The 23,011-nt window shown below is 37.4% G+C and overlaps 1 protein-coding gene across 4 annotated transcripts in view; it reads right to left on the bottom strand.

The window, feature by feature from the left end:
- Window positions 1–21,009, bottom strand: part of LOC149833723 (uncharacterized) — a 37,081-nt gene extending 16,072 nt beyond the window's left edge. Inside the window, exons 1-12 of one of the 4 annotated variants that reach the window (XM_090010976.1) lie at window positions 18,800–21,009; window positions 16,751–16,919; window positions 13,085–13,197; window positions 12,857–12,958; window positions 11,996–12,065; window positions 11,392–11,447; window positions 5,589–5,639; window positions 4,044–4,148; window positions 3,858–3,902; window positions 2,519–2,630; window positions 1,647–1,855; window positions 1,294–1,374 (exon numbers count right to left, since the gene is read on the bottom strand). In XM_090010976.1, coding sequence (XP_089867102.1) covers window positions 1,294–1,374; window positions 1,647–1,855; window positions 2,519–2,630; window positions 3,858–3,902; window positions 4,044–4,148; window positions 5,589–5,639; window positions 11,392–11,447; window positions 11,996–12,065; window positions 12,857–12,958; window positions 13,085–13,197; window positions 16,751–16,919; window positions 18,800–20,923 — 3,237 coding nt within the window. In that variant the 5' untranslated portion in view covers window positions 20,924–21,009. The remainder of the gene's footprint in view (window positions 1–1,293; window positions 1,375–1,646; window positions 1,856–2,518; window positions 2,631–3,857; window positions 3,903–4,043; window positions 4,149–5,588; window positions 5,640–11,391; window positions 11,448–11,995; window positions 12,066–12,856; window positions 12,959–13,084; window positions 13,198–16,750; window positions 16,920–18,799) is intronic. The other 3 variants (XM_090010977.1, XM_090010979.1, XM_090010978.1) reach the window with 3 other exon arrangements.
- Between the last annotated feature and the right edge of the window lie 2,002 nt (window positions 21,010–23,011).

Raw genomic sequence — 23,011 nt, 5'->3', positions numbered from 1 at the left:
AAGGAAATGCATGTTTGCTTATATACAAATATGACCGTATGAAAAGCAGAGTTGCCAATCGAGGAAGCGGGAGTGGAAAGCGATTCGAGAAGCGGAAGCGGGAAGCGAGACACTTCTAAAATTTTAGGAAGCGTAAAGTGCGGGATGACTTAGAAGCGAACCTAGAATCGTCTTGAAAGCAAGAAAGAAAGTGAACCGGAAGCAACCTATGAAGCAAACTAGGATTCGAAGGGAGAACGAAGAAGGAAGTGACATAGGATTTGAGTGGGAAGCAAAAGAGACGCGAATAAGAATCCAAAAGGAAGCGAAAATATAATTATATTTTTTCTAATTTACCAAAATATAAGATTTATGTTATATAACTCAAAAACAGTCAAGCAAAAAATATAAGTTATATAACTCAGAAACAGTCGACCAAAAATATAACTCAGAAACAATCGACCAGAAATATAAATTATATAACTAAGAAATATAACTTAGAAACAGTCAAGCAGTAATATAACTCAGAAACAATGAAATAGATAATGTATGAATTACACACATACAGAAATATATATAAAAATAAAATACAGGAACACAAAATATATATAATATACATATTATAATAACTGAAATATCTGAAACACAAGATTATCAGTTTTATATTTATATATATATATATATATATATAACTGAAAGGTAAACTATAGCAAAAACATGAAGAGAGAGAGAGAGAGAGAAACAGGAAGAAGAAGAAAAAAACAGGAAGAAGAAGGAAAAACAAGCAGAAGAAAAAAAGGAAAAGAGAGAAAAGAGAAAGAAAAAACACGAAGAAGAAAAAAAAAGGAAAAAAAGAAGGGAAAACAGGAAGGAAAAAACAGAAAAAAGAAGAAAAAAGGAAAAAACAGAAAAAAGAAGGGAAAAAAAAGGTATTTCTTTTATTTTTTGGGTAAAATTTACATTTTTATGGGCTAAAACTAGAAGTGGGAAGCACGCTTCCCATTTAAAACTTGTGCTTCCCCACATGTCTCAGAAGGGTGCGTTTTGTGCTTCACCACTCCTATAGGTGCTTCAGGTAACCCTGATGAAAAGCGACTTTAAAACTCTCAATTTTTGCAATTAAGCATTATAATGAAATCTTGCTTTACAATATACAAAAAATGCAGGAAAGTGATGACAGCAATTCCTGGAAAGATAATAATAAACAAACATGCAGAAAAACACCAAGTGACTGCCAATGTATTCATCAATATCCATTTTTTTGTTTATTAAAATAGAACCAAAAAAGATGAAAACGACCAATGGATCACTTACCTGATTGTATCCAGCTCCAAGTCCAATAATCAGAGAGCTAGATTTCTTTTCCACTCCTATGGCAAATCCCCTCCTTCCTACCTGAAGAAACAAGAATCTGTTAAGCAAGGTAAACATGCACCTAGTAACCATGAATGCAGATGCAGGCATGCAATTGATGCAAGTTCATTGCCCCCCAGCGTGATGACAATGGCAGGATGTTTGAGATGCAAGCATTTATAGATTACTATAAAGTCAGTGACGTGTGCACATTTTCATGTAAAATTTCATATGTATAAAGCATGAAGGAACGAGTCTCTTTGCATGGATAACTCTGTGGATAAATTAAGACAGGGTGGGTGGAAATGACTTACACGATCACCCCAATGGACAGATTTGTCTCCCTTGCCATATGCTTGGATCAGTCCAGAGAGTGCACTCAAAGATGCATTCTTAGGAGGTTTTGCAGCCACATCAACAACCTCATCCGTACTATCAGACCACTTACTCTTTTCTATTTCTTTCACCTCTAATGAGTCAGAAATTTCATTTTGCCATCTCTGTCCGATTTCAGATTGATCGCCTAAAAGAAATAATGAAGAATGAATTACAGAAGAATATGATGCAAAGTCTTCTTCACCCCTTAGAGATGTTATTAAAGCAAAAGAAAGATGAAAAGAATGGTTAAAATGAGAGAGAAATGAGAGAAGTGGCAAGCACACAGTTGGAGAGGTTGACTACTAGAATTTTGAAGTCTTAGAAATGTAACCCCCCCCCCCCCTTTTCCTATTCTCATTACAGCTAAAACATTTTTACATGATGACCAGTTTAGCTTTACACAAGTCCACAAATATATTTTACCAAAAGTGAGGTCAGTCAAATACATTGGGAAAAAAAAGACCTATTCAACCACTGTACACCAACAGAATAATAAATTTCTTTTTTATAAAGAATAATAGATTTTTCAAGCAGCAACACTGCTGAATCTGGTACTTCTACGTGTTGACGTTAGGTGCCTCTAAGTGATAACCTATCTAGATGTATCATAACCAAATAGGATGCATCGTACATTTTATGTTTCATCACATTTTGATTTAAGCTGCGTGCTTGTGTATGCCAACACCTGCACCCATGAGGCAGCCAAATTCCAAATTTTTTAGCCTTCAATGCAATTTCAGTGACATTCATCAACTCACTCATGGAGATCTATGCCAATTGCCAACAAGAGTAAGAAAAATATATGTACTTTGATGTTCATAATCTGGTGATGGAAAATCACGATTCTTTAAAGACTTAACATCATGTTCCCGAAGGGATTCTTCCACATTGCAATCCAAATTCCCCGTCTCCATCTCAACCTGTAAATACAATATGTGCATTGTTTGGTGAAACATTATCCAAGGTCAATGTCATTTGAAATAAAGTTACTCCATGGCACCAGAGGACAGAAGGCTAACCAGGACAACAATATCTCCTTTAAAGGAACTTATGAGAATGCAATTAACACACTTCAATATCAGCAGGTTGCCATACACAACATTAAAAGATGAGTAAAACATGTCATGACATCAGGGTTGAGAGAGAGAGAGAGAGAGATTTGTTGCTTCTATTCAAGTGGTTGCTTCTATCAAGCTCCATCCCTTTTTTGCAAAATTGATCACCTTCACGTTGTTGCATTTTCTTAACATTGATAGACATTTGAATTCCATAAAATTCTTATCACTAAAACTAAATTTCCATAAACGACACACCAAATGCATCTGAACTATGTTAAATAAATGCGATCTGACAGTAAGTTTTCCAACCATGAGAAATTTAACAAAAAGCTGACAAATCAGCTCGTAAGATAAATCTGTGCTGACGCATGACCAACCTTAGTAATGCCCTAAAAAATGCATTGACTGGGAGATCTCAGTCACTAAAAAGTTTCTCTCTCAAATAAGGATTCCCTCAAAATACATTGACTAGGAGATCAGTCACCAGAAAGTGCATGACATTTTATAACTTTGACCGTGGTAACAATAGGAGAAAAAAAGACCTTAAGGGTGCGTTTAACAACAGGGATAAATGGTCAACAACTATTTAACCCTGCCTTTTTTATCCAAGATAAATAATCAGACCTCCTGGAGTCTGATTATTTATCCCCACTTTTTGGGGCTATTTGTACAAAACACGTACAAAAAGGAGATTTTTTTTTCTGTGTTTGCATCAGATACAGAGCCCACACCAAAAGGCAGAAGAAATAATCCAAGGATGATTTCTTCACCAGTCAAACGCACCCTAAGTCGGATTTTTCTCTAAAGTTCACCACCAAACCAACCTAACTAAAGCAACTTGATTGACATGCCAAGAATACTCTTCCCTTTCTTTTAAGCACAGAAGCATGATGATTCGTTCAAAAGCAAGTACGGATGGCATAATCCCAAAATGGTAAACATAACATACTATGAAAAGCAAAGATTCTGATGATACATCCCAAACAGCATATTAGCCATTGAGGAAAACTTAACTATGTAATGTACCAATTGGTTAAAATAAAGTACTAAAATAAATCTTACTCATATCCGTCACAGAAAATTAATTACCTCTGCAATATCTTGGTCATTCAGATCATCTACACGGAATAATGACTGTAATATAAATGAAAGAAAAATTACTAGATGGATTAAGAAACTATATGCAGAAGTCAATTCTAGCACCATATGCATTACTGATCAGGTTAATACATACCAATGCATTCTATTCTACAAAAGCAACAAGTAGCGGCATACCTGAGTATCTAATTGTAGATATAAAGGTGGGGCATGTTCCCATTGTTCTGCCATTTTCTGAATGTCATCAAGAGTAAAGCTATGCACGTTCCTAGCCGCACATCCCTAGCTTGACAAAAGGTTATATTGCAAGGGAATATGAATATATCAAGCCCAAAGATGTCTTAAAATTATACAACAAAACAATAAAAATATTGTAAGGGGATATGAATATATCAAGCCCAAAGATGTCTTCAAATTATACAATAAAACAATAAAAGTGGAAATCAAATGACATTATACATAAAAACACAATGCATCTGAAGAATGGAGGAAAACCAAACATCACAGATAGCATAAAATCCATTTCTTTCAGGAACATGGAAGCCTGCCAAGAAAAAGTCAAACCTTTCTTACTGCACAACAAAATATGAAAAAAAAACCTTTAAATGAAAAAAAAAAATCTTCCCAATAATAAACTTCAACCATCATAAACTAAGAAACATCCACAACTAGCATATACCAACAGTTTCTGTTATGAAGTCTGACAACTTACCACCAAAACAAAGAATCCTTCTCTACCCCTATGAGCAACTTCTGGTCTGCCTACATAGCCATCTTTCATTGGTCAGAAACTACTAGACAGGAGGTCCTGCCATCCATGATGACCCGGCGTTGAGGTAAGCAGAGCCAGATGCAAGTCAGCAAGCTCTGTCATCACCACTTTGTGCGCTTTTCTCTAATATCCAATGTGTTATTCTGGTCATCTCTTCTTCCTCTACAACGGTTTTCTTAGAGCACCTAACTTCAGCTTCATGGGCAAACAAGTAGAAACATGATTTCCTCAATAACTCACTGATACGAGCATATCGATAATTACTAGCTCCCATGATTCCAATACACATCAGTTTTTGAGTTCTGCCGTGCTAAGTAGTGGTTCAACCGGGATTCTAGATCTTGGAAAAGAATTTGATAGCATGCACTTTTTCAATTATCATTTCAACGATCAAGCCCCTTTGTTTGAGAGATCCCTCTATGAAAATCAACATTTGCACTAGGGAAAGTCAGTTTCGGTTAGCGGGATAGCTGGAGCGTGACCTTCAAGTAGTAGGCTCAGTTGGAAAGAGAAGCCCTCAAGATTAAGCATCAAAGAAGATATCCATGCCAGTCACAGCACTTGCTTTCAGCTATCACTTTGTATGAGAAAAGAATGAAGGGTTACTGTTGGGGGGGAGGACATGTTTTTTGGAGAGAGATACTATTTCACCAATCAAGTCATAGGTATCTGACTATTCATACCTAACAACTTTACACAATGCGGTTTACTGACAATTACAAGTTTTTTTGGGTCCGGACAGAAGAGCCATCTAGAAGACATGATTTCTTGGAACTGAGGCTTATTCATTCTTAAATAAGTCTGTATCCAACTGCATCTACATATTATAATGTGATGTGAACTACTGAACTCTTGTGTATGCTTAGAAGAATGATTCCAGAGTCTGATCCGATTCAATAGTAATAAGATGGTGGTTTACACATAAAGAACAGAGGAGAAGAAGAACTCACCGCAGTATCTCTGTAAGTAGCCTCAAGAATGTAAACTTCATACCCTGACCTCTGTCACATAAAAAAAGAACAAGGCATGAGTTGAAGCAGAAAAAGGTAACGGAAAACTGTAAATAGCATGTGGCAAGCCAAAACAAGGCCTAAGAACTTTTGCATCAGAAACCAAACGATTTCATGTGCATTACACAAATGCACAAAGATATGAACTACTGTACAGCTTATATACAACAGAAAAAGGCAATGTTTTATTGGTTGTAAAGAGTGCAAGGCGTCAAAAGACAACAGCATTCTGTGGAGCAACAGTGAGCAAGATAAGACAACCAGAGACAAAATCATATAACCAATAATACACATGAAATCAAATCAAGTTAAGAACTACAAGATTTAAGAAAACAATCTACTAATACAGTTGTCAAGTTTATATTTTTGGTTCTGAGACATCAGGATTTATGTTTTTTAATTAATAATCAGATAATCTACTAGAAATTTCATTTAGGGACTTGTTTGACATCTCCATTTTGCATCATAAATGTTTAATACATTGAAATGGAAGCCATCTCATTGTAGTTTTTTAAGAAGAAAGATGCACCCCAAAGTAGGAAAGACAACCACCAATGAAGCTAATATATATATAGAGAGAGAAAGAGTTACTAGGTTAAAAAAACCTGAAGTTGGATTATATCATGATATCCATAACAAGGATTAATAGCCTCAGATATTTTGTAAATTTCAAATGACTGAGGCACTGATGCAACAGACATGATTATAAAATATTTAGTGGTAAAACTTAAAATTAGCAGAACTACGGTCAATCAGCCCTAAGTTCTCCAGTTCCAACCACAGTACCCACATCTGTGTGAAAACATCATTGGGAGTCTCTTGGTTGTTAATTTTAATAGAGGAGCACCAATGTTTACATAGGGATTTGGACCATTATCTGCAAAAAACAGTATCATGTTCAGGTTCCAACCTGGCACATATATACCACTTTTGCTAAGTACACATGTCTATATCACTGTAAAGCATTCTTTTCTTCAGAAAAAGGCTTCTAGTTTTATTGTACCTCGAAGAATGATCCTCGACTTAAGAACTTGTCAGCTCATAGAGGTATAACCCATGGTAGGCTAATTTCAAGTTTGAATGAGAACAGCTACAAAAAACAGCTGACCATCTCACTCATGACTCAACCTATTCCATGAACATGAAAGCTAGGCCAAGACTGGCACAAGATATCAAAACTGAAACAACATTAGACAAGTCAGCCTACTAACTTGACAGCAAAAGTCGATCTATGACTAGATTTTTATATCCTAGTCCAAATTAGTTTAAACTTTAATCTATTCTTCAGTGCACAAATCAGGATCCCTAGCAGAAAATTTTGCTATTAAACATGATCGAGAAAATTCAAGTTAGCACAGAGAAACTGCAATTACCTACACTGTGAATCTAACTCCATATTCAAGAACTGCAACTACCTACATTGTGAATCTAACTCCATGTATTCTCTAAGCTACAATGTAGCTATGCCTCTAGTTGCAAGTTCAGTCAGTTCTGGCCTTGCTTCTAAGTCAATAACTGAAAGTGGTTTTCTCTATGTTCAGTGGTTGTCATGATTGCTTTTTTGGCTTTAAATCAGCCAAGTCAAGGATTGAGTTAAAGCATTCGCACTTGGTGGTAGTCCTGTAGATGAGTCCAGCCTTAAATGCAACCACACTTTCTTTCAAACCTTATTATATTGCATTTCCTCTGCATGGCCATGCACCTATGCTATTATTGTTCGTTGCAGCTTCTATTTTTCAATGAACATGAAAAGTTATAGTGATTATGTATCTGCAGCATCTGTCCATGTTCACAAGATTCTGTCTGCATGGTATAAATCAAGTTTTACAAGTTAAAACTTAATATAACCAAGCATTCCTTTTTTTATATACACTTGATGCAACCCCAACAACAATTTCTTGCCATCCACTTAAATAATTAAAGAAAGGAACAAAACAAAGAAATGGATCAATTAAGATGTTAAAGTGATGACCAAAATGGATGAATTGCAGCTCACAAGCAACACAATCATGAGTTTCGTATTCCCATACTCTAAAGCTTATGCTTGAATAACATGCGAGAAATCCATCCTAAAAAAGAGCTTTTTCAAGAGATAAGTCAATTTTTAATATTTCCTAATTCCCCCTTCCGTAGTGGCAATGTGACAAAAGCAATGCATACAAGTATCCCGCTGTAACAAAATTGTAGAATCAATCTTGAAGTTAGGAATGTTTCCAGTCTGCTCATTTGGGGCTATTTCAAAAATAATGTGTGTTTTCCATTCCCTCGATTTAGGCAATCCTTGATCTTTTGTTTGCACTGGCAACCCTCTCCAATTTAATATTACAAAAATGCTTTTAAACAAGCACTTCATTACATGGCTATTCGTCAATATTTCCAGCTTAATTTTGATTGGGAGTTTGAAGCCTTGCAGCGTTCCCTTTCACCTTTGAATTCATAGGTCAACCCTAATTATTTTTCCTAAAAAAAAGGTCCTTTTCTAACTCTATCAAAGTGTCACATGACTTGACATGCCACCCATTGCCTCCAGTGGTTGATGACATTAATTTTCCACCATAAAGCAAAAATCTCTCCCAGGAAAAAAAGGTCCATTTTTCCAGCCAGAATGACACTCAGTTGAAGGACATTGAATTTGTCCATATGAGACAGGAAAGATAGAAATCAACTCTGCAAGATCATGATGTAGCATATCCAGAATTTCAGGTCATAATAAGACCTTTCCAGTTTTTAAACGAAGAATCATTCCTTGCCTGCCAGCCATGTAAGCATTCCTCTGGGTAATGCACATCGAAAAAATCCAACCTGCTTTTCGAAAGATATGAATCTCTTACTATCCATCTCCAAAATAATGAACTAAAATACCCTTCAATGTCACGGAAATAGAAATTGCTATCAGACTTTCAATAATTACATCTGGAGATTCATTTAACTTGCATATCTGGGCATATTCGGCGAAGGCCTAATGATGCTCCGGTTAGAAGGATGGAGAAATGGGAAAATCTATTAGCTAAAAGAGGTCGGGGTAGGCCTAAGAACACTTGGATGGAGATGATAAGAAAGGATATGAATGCTTTGAACCTCACCGAGGACATGACATTGGATAGAAATGATTGGAGGAGAAGGATTCATGTGGAGGACCCAAAATGATTTTCTTTTTGGTTCATATCGCTGACCCCCAATTGTTTGGGATGAAGGCGTTGTTGTTGTTGTTGTATTCATTTAACTTGCATATCTGACAGGATGGGCCACACTGCAAAGTCTGCAATCTGTTATAAATCAAATGGGTAAAGAAATCTCAACTTGAAAGAGCCCTTCATGTTTTCCATTCATGCCAAGATGATACAACCTACCAACACTGGGGCTTTCAAATGCACGAATGCCATCCTCACATCAAGTTCATGCAGCTATGCCCTATACTGGAGCTCTGGAGCTCAGGTTCTGCAGTTAATGCAACATCCCGACAAGCATACTGGAAAAAGTTAGCATGAGAATCATATGGCTTGGCAGTAAGTCCTCTAATTTCCATGCAGGAAACTTAATGCATAAAAATCTTCTGGTCTCACAATTCTCTACCGTTGCATCTAGGTGATGTGTGCACGTCTGCTGATTGTGTAATATATAATTATATACATACAAACATGCATAAAAGAGTCGTAATATTTTCAACAGTTTTAAGCGCAAACTTTCAGAACCAAAAAAATACACAGAAACATGTGGTGGAAAGGTAAAAGATAACAGGAAAGGAGGATGAGAGATAAAAAGTGGATCCAGCTGACAGAATGAGAATTCAAACACCCTAATCTGCAGAATATGAATGAAAAAGAGACTATTACAAAGAGATGAAATCATGTTGTTCATGAAAGCACTGAACCCTTTTAAGAATATGCTCCTTGTAAGGCATGTCCCTAATTTAGTGAAGTACAACAAGAAAGAAAATCCTTTCCTGAGAACATTCAAGGTTCTTCTGAGTACAGGGGAACCCAACTAGAACTAGGGGTGGGTTGGTCCTGAGTACAGGGGAACCCAACTACAACTAGGGGTGGGCATCGGGTCGGCCCGCTAATGGACCAGGCCGACCCAGACCGTTTACTAACGGGCCGGATTTGGCCTGGTTCTTAACAGTCTCGGGTTTGAAGAGAAGCCCATGGCCCGGCCCATTAGCCCAACAGGCCAATGTGAAGCAGGCTGGGCCCGGCCCGGCCTGGCTCAATCTTAAAATGCATAAATGCTTAACTGAAATTACAGGTTAATGAGAGAATAGCAAGTTCCCTTGCAACTAATTCCTAATTAGTGAAACTAATTAGGTAAATAGTAATAATTAACAAATAGTAACTTCCCATGCAACTAATTAAGTAAATAATAATAGTTATCCAAGTTACTATGTAATAGTTAATTTTTAAAAATATATATATTATTAAAAAAAATTTAATAAATAACTCAGGCCCGTCGGGCCGGCCCAGTAGCCCGCGGGCCAGCCCAAGCCCGGCCCATGTATATAATGGGCCGGGTTTGGATCCGGTACCTAACGGGCCTGGGCCTAAAATCATGGCTCAAGCCCAGCCCATGGTGGGCCGGGTCGGCTTGGCCCATCAAGCTGTCAGGCCGGTTGTCCAGCCCTAACTATAACAGAAGAAAATCACACATGCACGCATGCATGTACATACATGAATGCACAAGCATGTGCACACATAGAGCCTGCTTCATGTAATAGGCCTTTTTTTACCTTTTTCTTGTTTGGCTTCAAATTCCCTCACATTAAAAAATTAATGGCCTGATCTGAGACTCAGCAAGACATCATGATCAGACCTAGACTCATTCAGGTTGGCTAATATTCGGAGAACCGCTTTGTTTAGACATAACCTGGCTCAGATGCTAACAGTTCAACCCTGACCCAAACCTGGAACAATATGTAATCAGACATATTAAGCCTTCAAGTGGGTGTCCCTAATGGAGAATGCCAATCGAGGTTCTTCAAAATGTTGCCACTATCAGTACATCATAATTGTGGCAGTGACAATTTAATGGTGCCAACATCTTAATAGATACCCGGTCTTTGCCAAGAACCTCACCCGCATTTGATCCCCAATTCTTGTTCACCCCGGATGACCATGTTGGGTGAATTATGACCTCGTACAATCGTGTCGGGTGAGCAACAGCCGCTTCTTCACAGTATGAACTTATGGGCTAATGGGTCGGCCAAGTATCTTAAAAAGGGACTCCCAAGAGACAGAAGTATTGAAGGAATGGCCATTGACCATATTTGTTTATGGCATCCAAAATGTCTGTAACAAGATCATAGCCTAGAAGAAACTTTCCACTCTGCACAAGGATAAAGCAGACTAAAGCCATAAGTTTGACAGCTTGTTTTACAGTCAAAGAGGTATTATAACAATTGCAACATGGTCAATTCCCATTTCTGAAAGAAAAATGAATGGAAACCAGCGCCTCAATCCACATGCATACAAGGGTTAAAAGCACTAAATTTTGAAAAGACCTTAAGGATAATGAAAGAATGCCACAGTCACTCCAAACAGGCAGCAATCAGAAGAAACCTAAGTTATATCTTTTGTATTGTTTTGACTTCGTCTGGCAAATTGTCCATGAGAACTGATAATATACAAACCTAACGAAGTGCACAGAGAAGATTCACAAAATAACAGAACCTGTATCGGGCAAAAAACAGAAAAAAAGAAAAGGTACACAAGTACTCACTGAGGTTGTAAAAACAGAGAAGAAATTATACCTTTGCAATTGCCCAAAATTGAGCAAAATCAGCTACCCGCAGATTGCGGTCATCCACTAAGACAAGGACACATGCCACCAACAAAATGGATCAATTGTCGAACAGCACTGCATCTGTAGTTAGTGAAAGCGAAGCGGCATATAGATACCGCAGTTTGCTATCCTAAACCATGCTAGAAGCATTTAACTTACCAATCAAAAGAAAAGCTAAACACAAAGAACACATCATGATTTCATCAATCTGACCTTAGCTATAGATGCTTCGGCTCTAACAGTGACAAGTTACGAAAATCCATTTTAATAACTATTTTAAGCATAATATGAAGTCCAGAATCAAAATACAAATAAGTTATAGATGGCCACAAACACAAGGGTATGAGCAGCAAGTAAAATGATAAAGAAAGTACTTTCCATCAGAATGGCATTTAGAAATTATATTTCAGAAAACACATGACAAATACAATGACATAAACCAAACCTTGGCATTTTATGGATAAATGAAAACCAAATGTAACAGAAACAAAGTGCAAACCAGAAGTTGAAATAAAAACTCAAGAAAGAATATACTATATATATATAGCAAAATGTGATCAAAAAACTCATACCAATTACAAATTTGAATATTCCATCCTCTAGGGTCTTCTTAAAAGCTTTCAACATGCTTGTGCGATAGACCTGACATAAAGAACATAAAAGGGCGATATATCAAAAATATTCAGTGCATTTTTCCTATAACAAAAGGTTCAATGCATTTAAATCCTGAAATAACGATAATTGTTACTGACAGGATTAGCTGTTCTTGCCTCAGACTATTAGTAAAAGACAAATTCAAGTACTGAAATGGAAAATAAGCAGCTTAAATATAAAACCATGGAACTCAAATCAAACCAAATTATGTGATGTACCTGCACAAGATGCAGCGAAAATATGTGAACCATGGATCTCAAGTCAAGTATTATATCGATATTTATCCATTTTAAGCCCATAGGATGTCAAAAATGCAACTTTTATTTTTTACAGGAGATCACAACAGATGAAAAAAGGTGGTAATAAATAGAAGCACTAACTGTAGAAAAAAATAAAGACTTTTTAATTTCAAAATGAATAACCAAAATTGTAAATGGTCATATAACAGCCTAATTGAAATGTTCATACCACAGATATGCATGGAAATTTTCTGGAAAACCTCACGGAGGCCAATATAGTTTTGCCTTTGGAGGCAAATTTAACAGAAAACCTCATTTATTGTAAGAAAAATATAGAGAAAATGTCGATCTAATGCTAGATTGACCAAGCTGAATGGAGACCTAAAAACCATCTTGAGAGCAGAATATACTACAAATTGCATAGCATAGGAAAACACCAACCATGAAAATTATATAAAACGACAAAGCCAAAATTGAAAGAAATGGAGGAGATACCCAGACAAATACATCTTCTCATGTAAAGAATATACCAAACATTACCTCCTCCATTTCTGGTTCATAACAGTACTCCATCACTTTCTTAGTTGTTATCCGCTTCCCCTTGACAGACACAGATGACTTGGAACTCTCAGTCTCCTCAGCCTATTTTCACATAGTATTAATGCTCTCGAAAACTTAAACTAAATAAACTACAACAGGCCATAAAGGACAGAAAAGAAACAATAAACTGACTTCAGCAAACTCACTAAAGATTTTTTGATGTCAAACCTTTTCAACCTCGGTCATGAAATAATCATCCATGGAATGAATTCGTGGTGCATTACCGCCATTTGAAACCTCTAGATCACGTAATGCCTTCGCCAAGTAGCTCTTACCACTACCTGAAACAAGAAGAGTATTAGTATCTCTTTTCATTATTCCTTTGCAAACATCGGCAGGCTAGATAAAAAGAATGAATAAATAAAATTAATCATTAATCAAAGTTAATTACTGAAATAACATGTGTCCAGTCCCAATTCTTTAAAAGCCAACAATGGTAGAACAACAAAGCAATAGCTTCTCTGCCAGCTTTCAATTTATCATCAATAGGGCCCATAAAGACCACAATCCAATAGCAGAAATAACAACACTATATGGCTCAGAAACATGCAAATAGATGTGACATCATACCAACGTGCTACACCATCAGTCATTTCCACAATCATCATCATCATCAAACATGTCTTATCCAGAAAGAAAATGGACCAAAGGAAGAAGGTAATGAGAAAGTAAATGGAAAAGACATTTAAACTCCAATAAGATAGTAAAAAGAGGTAACCAAAAAAAAAAGCACTGCTGTTTATACAGAGCATGAAATAAATTCATGGATGAATTTCATTACTGAGGCAGATGATAACCAGTGCTTCCCCTATGGTACACTTATTGATGAGAACATTCCTCGTAATTCTGCTAAAGCTCAAACAGTTAAAATTGTCAAATCTGTTTAGCTATGACAAGGCTAAACAACAATGAGACAAGAAATTGACAATGCAAAACTAGTGAACACTTGTTTTTCCTTGTAAGCCCTTTTTTCCCCTCCTCTCCACTAAATCTCTTATATTGATATAGGCCCTGTTGGTTCCCTGTTCACAAGCCATGAGGCCACCATGGACCAGAAAAGTGTCATAAGTCTTAATTCTTAAAGTATAATTTCTTTCCCATGCTTTGAAGAAAAACAGGAAAGTATGGAACATCCAAAACTATTGAAGCATTTCAAAAGGCCGACAAAAATATTGTTTGAAACTTTGAAATGTTGAAGCTCAAAATACTTTCTTTCAATATAATACTTCAAATATATGTTCTCATGTTTCATGAAAGTCATGCTCAGGATTTTGGAGACTTCTCCATTCCTTTTCATGAGATGAATCGTGACTTCATGCGCAAGATTCAAAAGAAAGAAATTGCAGAGGCTTTGAAGAAAATGAAATCAAGAAGGGCAGTTGGCCCAGATGGTATACCTATCGAAGCTTGAAAATGCTTGGGTGAGAAAGGTTTAGAATGGTTGACAAATCTTTTTAACAAGATTTGGCGGACAAATAAGATGCCTAATGAGTGGAGGAAGAGTACTTTGGTGCCTCTATATAAGAATAAGGGTGATATTCAAGATTGCACAAACTATCGTCGTATAAAACTCATGAGTCATACTATGAAACTTTGGGAGAGGGTGATTGAGTATAGGTTGAGGAAGGTTGTCATGATATCGGAGAATCAATTTGGTTTTATGCCTGAAAGATCAACTATGGAAGCTATACATCTTCTTAGACAACTTATTGAGAGATATAGAGAGAGGAACAAAGATTTGCATATGGTTTTTATTGATTTGGAGAAGGCATACGATAGAGTACCTAGGGATGTTCTCTGGTGGACAATGATGAAGAAAGGTGTTTCTCTCAAGTACATTAGTATAATTAAAGATATGCACGAAGGAGTATTAACCAATGTCCGCACTTATGGAGGGGTGACAACCAATTTTCCTATAACGATTGGGTTACATCAAGGATCTGCATTAAGCCCTTTCCTATTTGCTATAGTGATGGATGAGCCTACGAGATCAATTCAAGAAAATGTGTTGTGGTGTATGTTGTTTGCTGATGATATTGTTTTGATTGATGAGTCTAGAGCTGGGGTTAATGCCAAGTTAGAATTATGGAGACAGACATTGGAAGCAAGAAGTTTTAAGTTGAGTAAGAGTAAGACAGAATATATGGAATGTCGGTTTAGTAAGCAACGAAGTAGTGATGGGAGTGTAGTGAAGCTTGGTGAGCAAGAAATATCGGTGGATGACTGTTTCAAATATTTGGAATCTATCATTCAAAAGTATGGAGAAATTGATGGAGATGTAAATCATAGGATAAAGGTTGGGTGGATGAAATAGAAAAGTGCAACTGGAGTGTTGTGGGATCGTAGAATGTCATTGTGGTTGAAGGGAAAGTTTTATAGGACGACAATTAGGCCCGCTTTACTATATGGTACGAAATGTTGGGTTGCCAAGAGACATCATATTCAAAAAAAGAGTGTACCTGAGATGTGTGTGCTTAGATGGATGTGCGGAAATACAATAAAAGATAAGATTCGAAACGAGGAGATACGTAAGAAGGTAGGCGTTGCATCCATTGAAAATAAGATGACAGAGAATCGTTTACGGTGGTTTGGACATATTCGGCGAAGGCCTAATGATGCTCCAGTTAGAAGGATGGAGAAATGGGAAAATATATTAGTTAAAAGAGGTTGGGGTAGGCCTAAGAAGACTTGGATGGAGATGATAGGAAAGGATATGAATGCTTTGAACCTCACTGAGGACATGGCATTGGATAGAAATGATTGGAGGAGAAGGATTCATGTGGAAGACCCAGAATGATTTTCTTTTTTGGTTCATATCGCCGACCCCAATTGTTTTGGGATGAACGCGTAGTTGTTGTTGTTGTGTTGTATGTTTCACAAGGACAAATACCAACGAACACTATAAAATTTTAATTCCCCAACTTATGAGAGCCTTAAGAACATTTTCTATTACCGTAATGACAAATGATTTTGTTCAACTTTTGAACCTACAGAATCAATAGGTTCTACTATACAAGGGTTTTGGTCATATTATATGTGTATGCCCAAGAAAGTAGAAGTTTCCTCTAAGTGGCTGATATGTTTGGAAGGGCCCCAGATGGTTGCTTCATTTCCCAAGGAACACCAAGAATTCTCCATTGAATCATGAATACTATGAAGTTGCAAAAAATAAATAATATCTTATCAGATAATAATAAGTAATAAGAAACCATCTGATATCACTCAGGGGAGTCCATGGTCGATGATACACCATATACATCCTTACTGCCACAGTTTTAAAGCTTCTAGATATGTCTTTGCTCCTTACATCACAGTCCTGAAGCTTGCAATGCAGACATTCTTACTGGTGATGTTTTGAACAATCCTATTAGGTGACGGCTTATGGTTTCTATAATGATGGAACTTAACAACATGACACAACATGAAAGGAACCATGCAGGTACCCAGAAAAAAAAAACAGTGAGCGATGGACAAATTCTATTGGGAACTCACTCACAAATAGTTGTTAAAAAAAAAGATGAATTCTTAATGGAACAAGGTGGCACTTGACAACCTATACATTGACAAACAACAAGCTCATGATCCGCATCTAGTTATTCCTTAAACAGAGGGCAATAAAATTACAACTTACAGCCTTATGCTTTCAAAACGTACTACATTTTACTTCAAGAAGTGCTAGTTTTAATCTAACAAATGGAAGAAAAAAAAACTTGAATGGTCAGTATGACCATCTTCTAAGAACAAGCATCACACATCATGTAGAACAGTAGAAGAAAACAAAGTAATCACTTTTATGGGGCCATTCAATGACTGAAAACAAAATGAAGTATATACCAGGAAGACCACGAAGAATGATAACTATATGATCAGGACGAGTTGCTCGATGAGGCTGCCTAAATAAGTGAGTCGCATCAACCATCTTAGGCTTTTCCACTGGACATTTCTTAAGAGAGAATGGCTGGATTTCTTCTGTAGAATGCTTAGATTGTGCTTCCCATGATCCCTGTAAAGTAAAAAAAAAAGTTCTGTCAATTCTTCAATTCAACAGACACTATGCAACTGCATCAATGCCTTAAATGTAACAGAGTATAAAACTGATGAAGATGCAAAGTGACTGGGGTCCTAAAGCCAAAGTAACCTTTTTAATTGGAATGCATAAAGACCAAAACAAATGCAGAAAAAATAGGTAAAAAAAATCAAACATCTATCATAATTCTCTCAATGTACTGAATATTCATTACCATAGCAGTTTAGTCCCTAGAACTCGGTTCTTCATGATGTGGAACTGATTCTTTGTGTTTAATGAATTGATGATGGCTTCCAAATTTTCTCACAATAAGAGAGGAGGTATAAAAGTTTTCAAAATGCAGAAATAAGGAATAATAAAAAGAATCATATTTTACCAAATAAATAAAAGAAACAAGCATCAATATGCCACAACAATATTGTGATACTATCAGGTTTGGTCAAAATTTGCTATATTTTGAAAATATTGTGATATTTCATCTTCAGTGATATTCTTAAAATATCATGATAATATTGCAAAATTTATGATTGATAAATGCGACATTATACATGCATGCATATGTCCTCCCTTCCTCTCAATTCCTAGAACTCCACCATTTTAAGACCTGATTAAGAGATAAGTTTCCAAGCAATAACGAGTTACAGGTAATTAAGAATTCATAATTCTCCTCGCGAAGGTTCAGAGATATGGAAAGACTGGACACAACAAATCTGTCCAAGTGGGCCCTTCAGAGTTGCAAGAAAATATGTGAGGAAATAGGAATGCCCAAGATCTTGTATGATCCTTTTCATAAACCAATAACCACAACCACAACTATGTATATAGCACTACACAACACGTTTAAGTCCTCGCAGAAGAATTTCACAAAAGATGATCTGTCTTTTCATGTGGAGAGCACTAATATATGTGCTTTTCCATCACCAGAGAGCTCAAGAACAACCCCGGAGTCATTAGCCAGGATCAGGCTCTCTCTGTTAGCCACCCAAAAAATGGTTTGAGGGATACCATTGCACCACATTCCTAAGAACCTATCCATAGAAGAGAGCTACAATTTGGTATGAAGATGTCTAGTGCAAAAACCTGGTTTTCTTAGATGATTGTCTTGTTCTGTCTCAGTTTTTGGCCCACTGGTATGGAGTTTATTGAATTGCACAATGCTAGGAATAGGAAGCAAGAATGAAAGAAACAAGCATGAGAGAGAGAGAGAAGAAACCATGGTACCCATTTTCATGCTTCTCTCTGTCGCTGAAAATATAATCGGATCAATAAACGTCAAAAAAAATCATTTTCTCAAGTTAACTTTTATTGATACTTATGAACATTTTACTTTAGTTTATTTGGTACTCGTCTCTTGTTTGTAAATGTATCTTTAGGCTTTCCTCTTGTATATCAACACATACATTTTACGATTAAGTATGTTAGCCTTATCTAAAATTACAAGCATCTTGAGTGAGAGAAAGAGAGATCTGCATTCAAATGGTCTTTCTAAAACTAAGGGAAAAGTTGAGTTTTACTATGAAGAATTTACACTAAGTGACGCTTTGATTAATCATGAAAAAATAAACTATGTTTTTCAGTTACATCAAAATAAATGTATGAAACTGAATACATACTGAGGTATGTATCTGTAAATAATCCTTGAAAGAAAAGGAAATGATTGACAACACTATATGCAAGAACTGAAAGATATTAACTACCCTTTAAAAACCAATGCTCATTATTAAACAGAAAAAAAACAATATCCAACCAATTAGCACTATATTTCCACGCCCTAAAAGGCAATAACCAAAGGAAAATAAAGAAGAGGACCAGACTGAAAAAGTGCTGAACCGCTGAATTGGCCAAAGCAACACTACCTCCTGTGAAAATCCAGTAGCAACATGACTTAACTGACATCCGTGTGCAGGGGGGTGAGCTTCAGGTAAAGCACGAATAGGAACTGTAAGTGAAGATGACACTGTAGCTGACGTGCTTGAAAGCCCTGGATATTTCAAAGTAGCCACTAAAGGTGGTGGTATAGCCTGGTTCTGAAGACTGGAAGGATAAGGTGGTGGTGGTGGTGGTGGTGGTTTCACTGACAAAGGTTGCATATGGGAAGCCACAGAAGGGGGAGTACCAAATGCCTGAGAAACTTGAACAATGCCTAGCACTGCACTACCAACAGGCGGTACAATAGAAGATCCATCAGCATTAAGGCTTCTGGTACTAGCAGGACCTTCCACAGGCATGCTCTTAAGAATCATATGTCCCTGAAGAGCCACAGGTTGTGGTTGAAACATGTGATGATGATTACTGAGGTGAGCCATCGAATCCAATTCTGGGAAACAGTAGTTTTCTTGTCTGTTCTCAAGAGGCAAGGCCTTGTCTTGCATGGCATGCTGTTGCCTGTGGGGCTCGCTCGGTATTCCAACCAAATGTTGGGGATGCTTCTGTTGCCTGGTTTCCATAATCTGATAATTTCTGTGTTCATGACCTGATGCATGAGAAGGATCCCTTGCATATGATGCATTAACTGGTTGCTGAAATTGTTGATTGCTAGAGGTAATGTGCATTGCAGAAGGGTGGAAGAGATCGTGATCAGATGCATACTGAGACATCTGCTGGTGAAGAACTGAGGAACCTTGCTTGGATGGTCGAAGCAATGGATTATCCTGTTTATTCCAATTTTCCGGTTCTTGATGACTGACTACTCTGTCCTGATTTTGGCCCCTATAATCTGAAATTTTCGAAGAATATAGATCATTTCCTGAAGAATCAAAGTGCGTTTGCATTGGGGCATGCTGGGGTACAGCTTGTGGCAATATTTGCTGAGACAAAATGGAATTTTGATGGTCTTGCGTGTATATACCAGATGCCAATCTATCATTCTCATGAGATTTTGGTGTGTGGTGATACTGTTCCTGGTTGAGCATCATACTTCGTTCATGTTGGTCATGCGACGACGAATTTCCAGTTGCTGCATGAGAACCATAATTTCCAGACCCAATGTTGGCTTTTGACATGCCCGTTCGGTGCTGCACGTTGGAACTAAGGTCTGGCTGATCACCACCAGACCACCGACCCCTTCCACCTTCGGTTAAATGAGGACGTACTTGGAAGTGCGTGGATTCAAAAGAGCCATTACGTGCATAGTGTGAGTTCGGCTGTTCAGGAAACCTGGTCTGGAAAACTGGACTGTTGTAGCCGCCGTGATCGCGAATCATATTGGATATCCTTTCGTCTTCGACCGACCTTTTACTGGAATTGGCAAAATCTGGATGGCCATAATCATTGTGATCGACGGCACGACAATTTTCTAACCTAGCTCGCTTGTGAATCACCCCGTTGTTAACCAGTCGCTGTTCCTCCGGACCTCTTCCAACAACAGACCCCCCTCGATCGTCGTCGAACGTTCCATTATATCCCAAAGAACCAGAATTCCAAGTTGGTGGTCCTTCTTTTCTCAGATCAAAACTTTCCCCAGGAAAGGAATTGTAGCCCGGATGATTCCCGTATCTATCATTCAGATTCGGAAACTGCTCGCTTCTTCTATCGGAAATCGGGCCATGGAACGAGTTCCAGACATCGGGATCTCCGATTCCATCCCGGGCCTGAAAATCATCCCACCGTCTCTGTTCAGGAAAAGGACCGCCTGTCGGCATCGGGTTCGCCCTAGGGTCAAACTCCGGCCGGACGAACCCCAAGGAGCCGGGCCGGTGTTCGAATCCAGGAAGCACGGGGGGGCCTCTAGGGTGGAATTCCGGCGGCCCGGGAGGCCGAACATCGTGATGAAGCTGCCCTGGAGGATCAAAGAAGGGCCTTTGGAAGATCGATTGCTGCGGATTGTGAAAACCTCGCGAGTGATGAGGGTGACCGAAATCCCTACCGGAGTTCGACGGAGGGGGAGGGAAACCACCGTGGATCGGCCTGAAATTCCACGGATGCTCCATCTTCACCGGAGAATCGATCGGACGGGACCCTCCGAGTCGGGGAAAGGGCATCGACGGGCAGAGAGCGTCGTATTTAGGGTTAGGGCTTGCGCAGATCGTCCAACCCGGCACAGGCTGCAGTTGGACGTTCCTATCCGAATCCGATATTAAAGAATGATCTGAAATCTTAAAGAATGATCTGAAATCTGAATGTGCATTCAGATTAGATTTGGATTTACTAAAACCAATTATTTTTTTATTCGGATCTAATTTGAGTCAATATGTTATTTATGGGATTTAGATCAAAATCCGATTAATTTTTTTGTTGTAAAGCTATAACCAGTCACGATCACAATCATCATATATATATATATATATATATATATATATATATATATATATATATATATATATATATATATATATATATATATATATAACAACAACTAGGCCTTCGTCCCCAAACAATTGAGGTTGGCGATATGAACCAAAAAAGAAAATCATTCTGGGTCTTAGAATTGAATCATTCTCTTTCAATCATTTTTATCCAATGTCATATCCTTGGTGAGGTTCAAAGCATTTATATCATTTCCTATCATCTTCATTCAAGTCTTCTTAGGCATACCTCGACCTCTTTTAACTAATATATTTTCTCATTTTTTCATCCTTCTAACTGGAGCATCATTAAGCTTTTGCTGAATATGTTCAAACCACCGTAAACGATTCTCTCTCATCTTATTTTCAATGGATGCAACGCCTACCTTCTTACGTATCTTCTCGTTTCGAATCTTATCTTTTATTGTATTTTCACGCATCCATCTAAGCATATGCATCTCAACTACACTCATTTTTTGAATATGATGTCTTTTGGCAGCCTAACATTCTATATCATATAATAAAGTGGACCTAATTGTCGTCCTATAAAACTTTTTCTTCAACCGCAATGACATTTTACGATCGCACAATACTCCAGTTTCACTTTTTCATTTCATCCGCCCTACCTTTATCCTATGATTTACATCTCCATCAATTTCTCCATACTTTTGAATGATAGATCAAAAATATTTGAAACAGTCATCCACCGGTAATTCTTGCTCACCAAGCTTCACTACACTCTCATCACTACTTCGTTGCTTACTAAAACAATATTTCATATATTCTGCTTACTCTTAATCAACTTAAAACCTCTTGCTTCCAATGTTTGTCGTCATAATTTTAACTTAGCATTAACCTCAGCTCTAGACTCATCAATCAAAACAATATCATCAACAAACAACATACACCACAACACATTTTCTTAAAATGATCTTGTAAGCTCATCCATCACTATAACAAATAGGAAAAGGCTTAATGCAGATCCTTTATGTAACTCAACCGTTATAGAAAAATTGGTTGTCACCCCTCCACAAGTGTGGACATTGGTTACTACTCCTTCGTGTATGTATATGTATATATATATATATATATATATATATATATATATATATATATATATATATATATATATATATATATATACGAATCTAGACATGGATTCGGATCTATAAATTGCATTTCGATTTTGGGTTTGAATCTGGCATAATCAGACCTATATCGGTTCTGTTGGCACCGCTGCAGCGTTACAAGTCGGTTGGATTATGACCCGGGACCGTGTTGGTTCTCGAATCCCAATTATGTTATCGGTAGACGAATCATGGCAGCAAGTAAAAGCAAGGGCTTGCTTTTCAAATCAAAAGAGTGACTATACAAATGATTTAGTTTTTCCTTTGCAGAATGGGTGGGCAACGACTCGATCCGGCCTAGCCAGCTAATGGATCGGGCCAGGCCAATGCCTGTCAATGATGGGCCAGGCCAAAAGCCCAGTTCGGGCTGGCCCATTGGGAAAACATCGTTCCATGGATCGCCCGTGGGCGTGGGCCTAATTGGGTTGATCTGGACCTATTATATTATACATAATATATATTATATTATATATTATATAAAATATATATTTTATGTTATGTATATATATACAAAAAAAATACTCGTATTTTTCTTGTAAAATGGCATAATTTTGAAAATGCCTCTCAATTTGTCCATATGTTCAAAATTTCAATTCTCAACTTGTTTAGAATATTTTTACTCATCACACAAGTGGACCTATTGATGTTTGTGTGATAG

The sequence above is a fragment of the Nuphar pumila genome, chromosome 6, assembly GCF_984573655.1.
Source record: "Nuphar pumila chromosome 6, dmNupPumi1.hap1.1, whole genome shotgun sequence".
Lineage (NCBI taxonomy): Eukaryota > Viridiplantae > Streptophyta > Magnoliopsida > Nymphaeales > Nymphaeaceae > Nuphar > Nuphar pumila.
The sequence above is the reverse complement of the archived record's forward strand: the minus strand, read 5'-3'. Positions and strand labels throughout refer to the sequence as shown.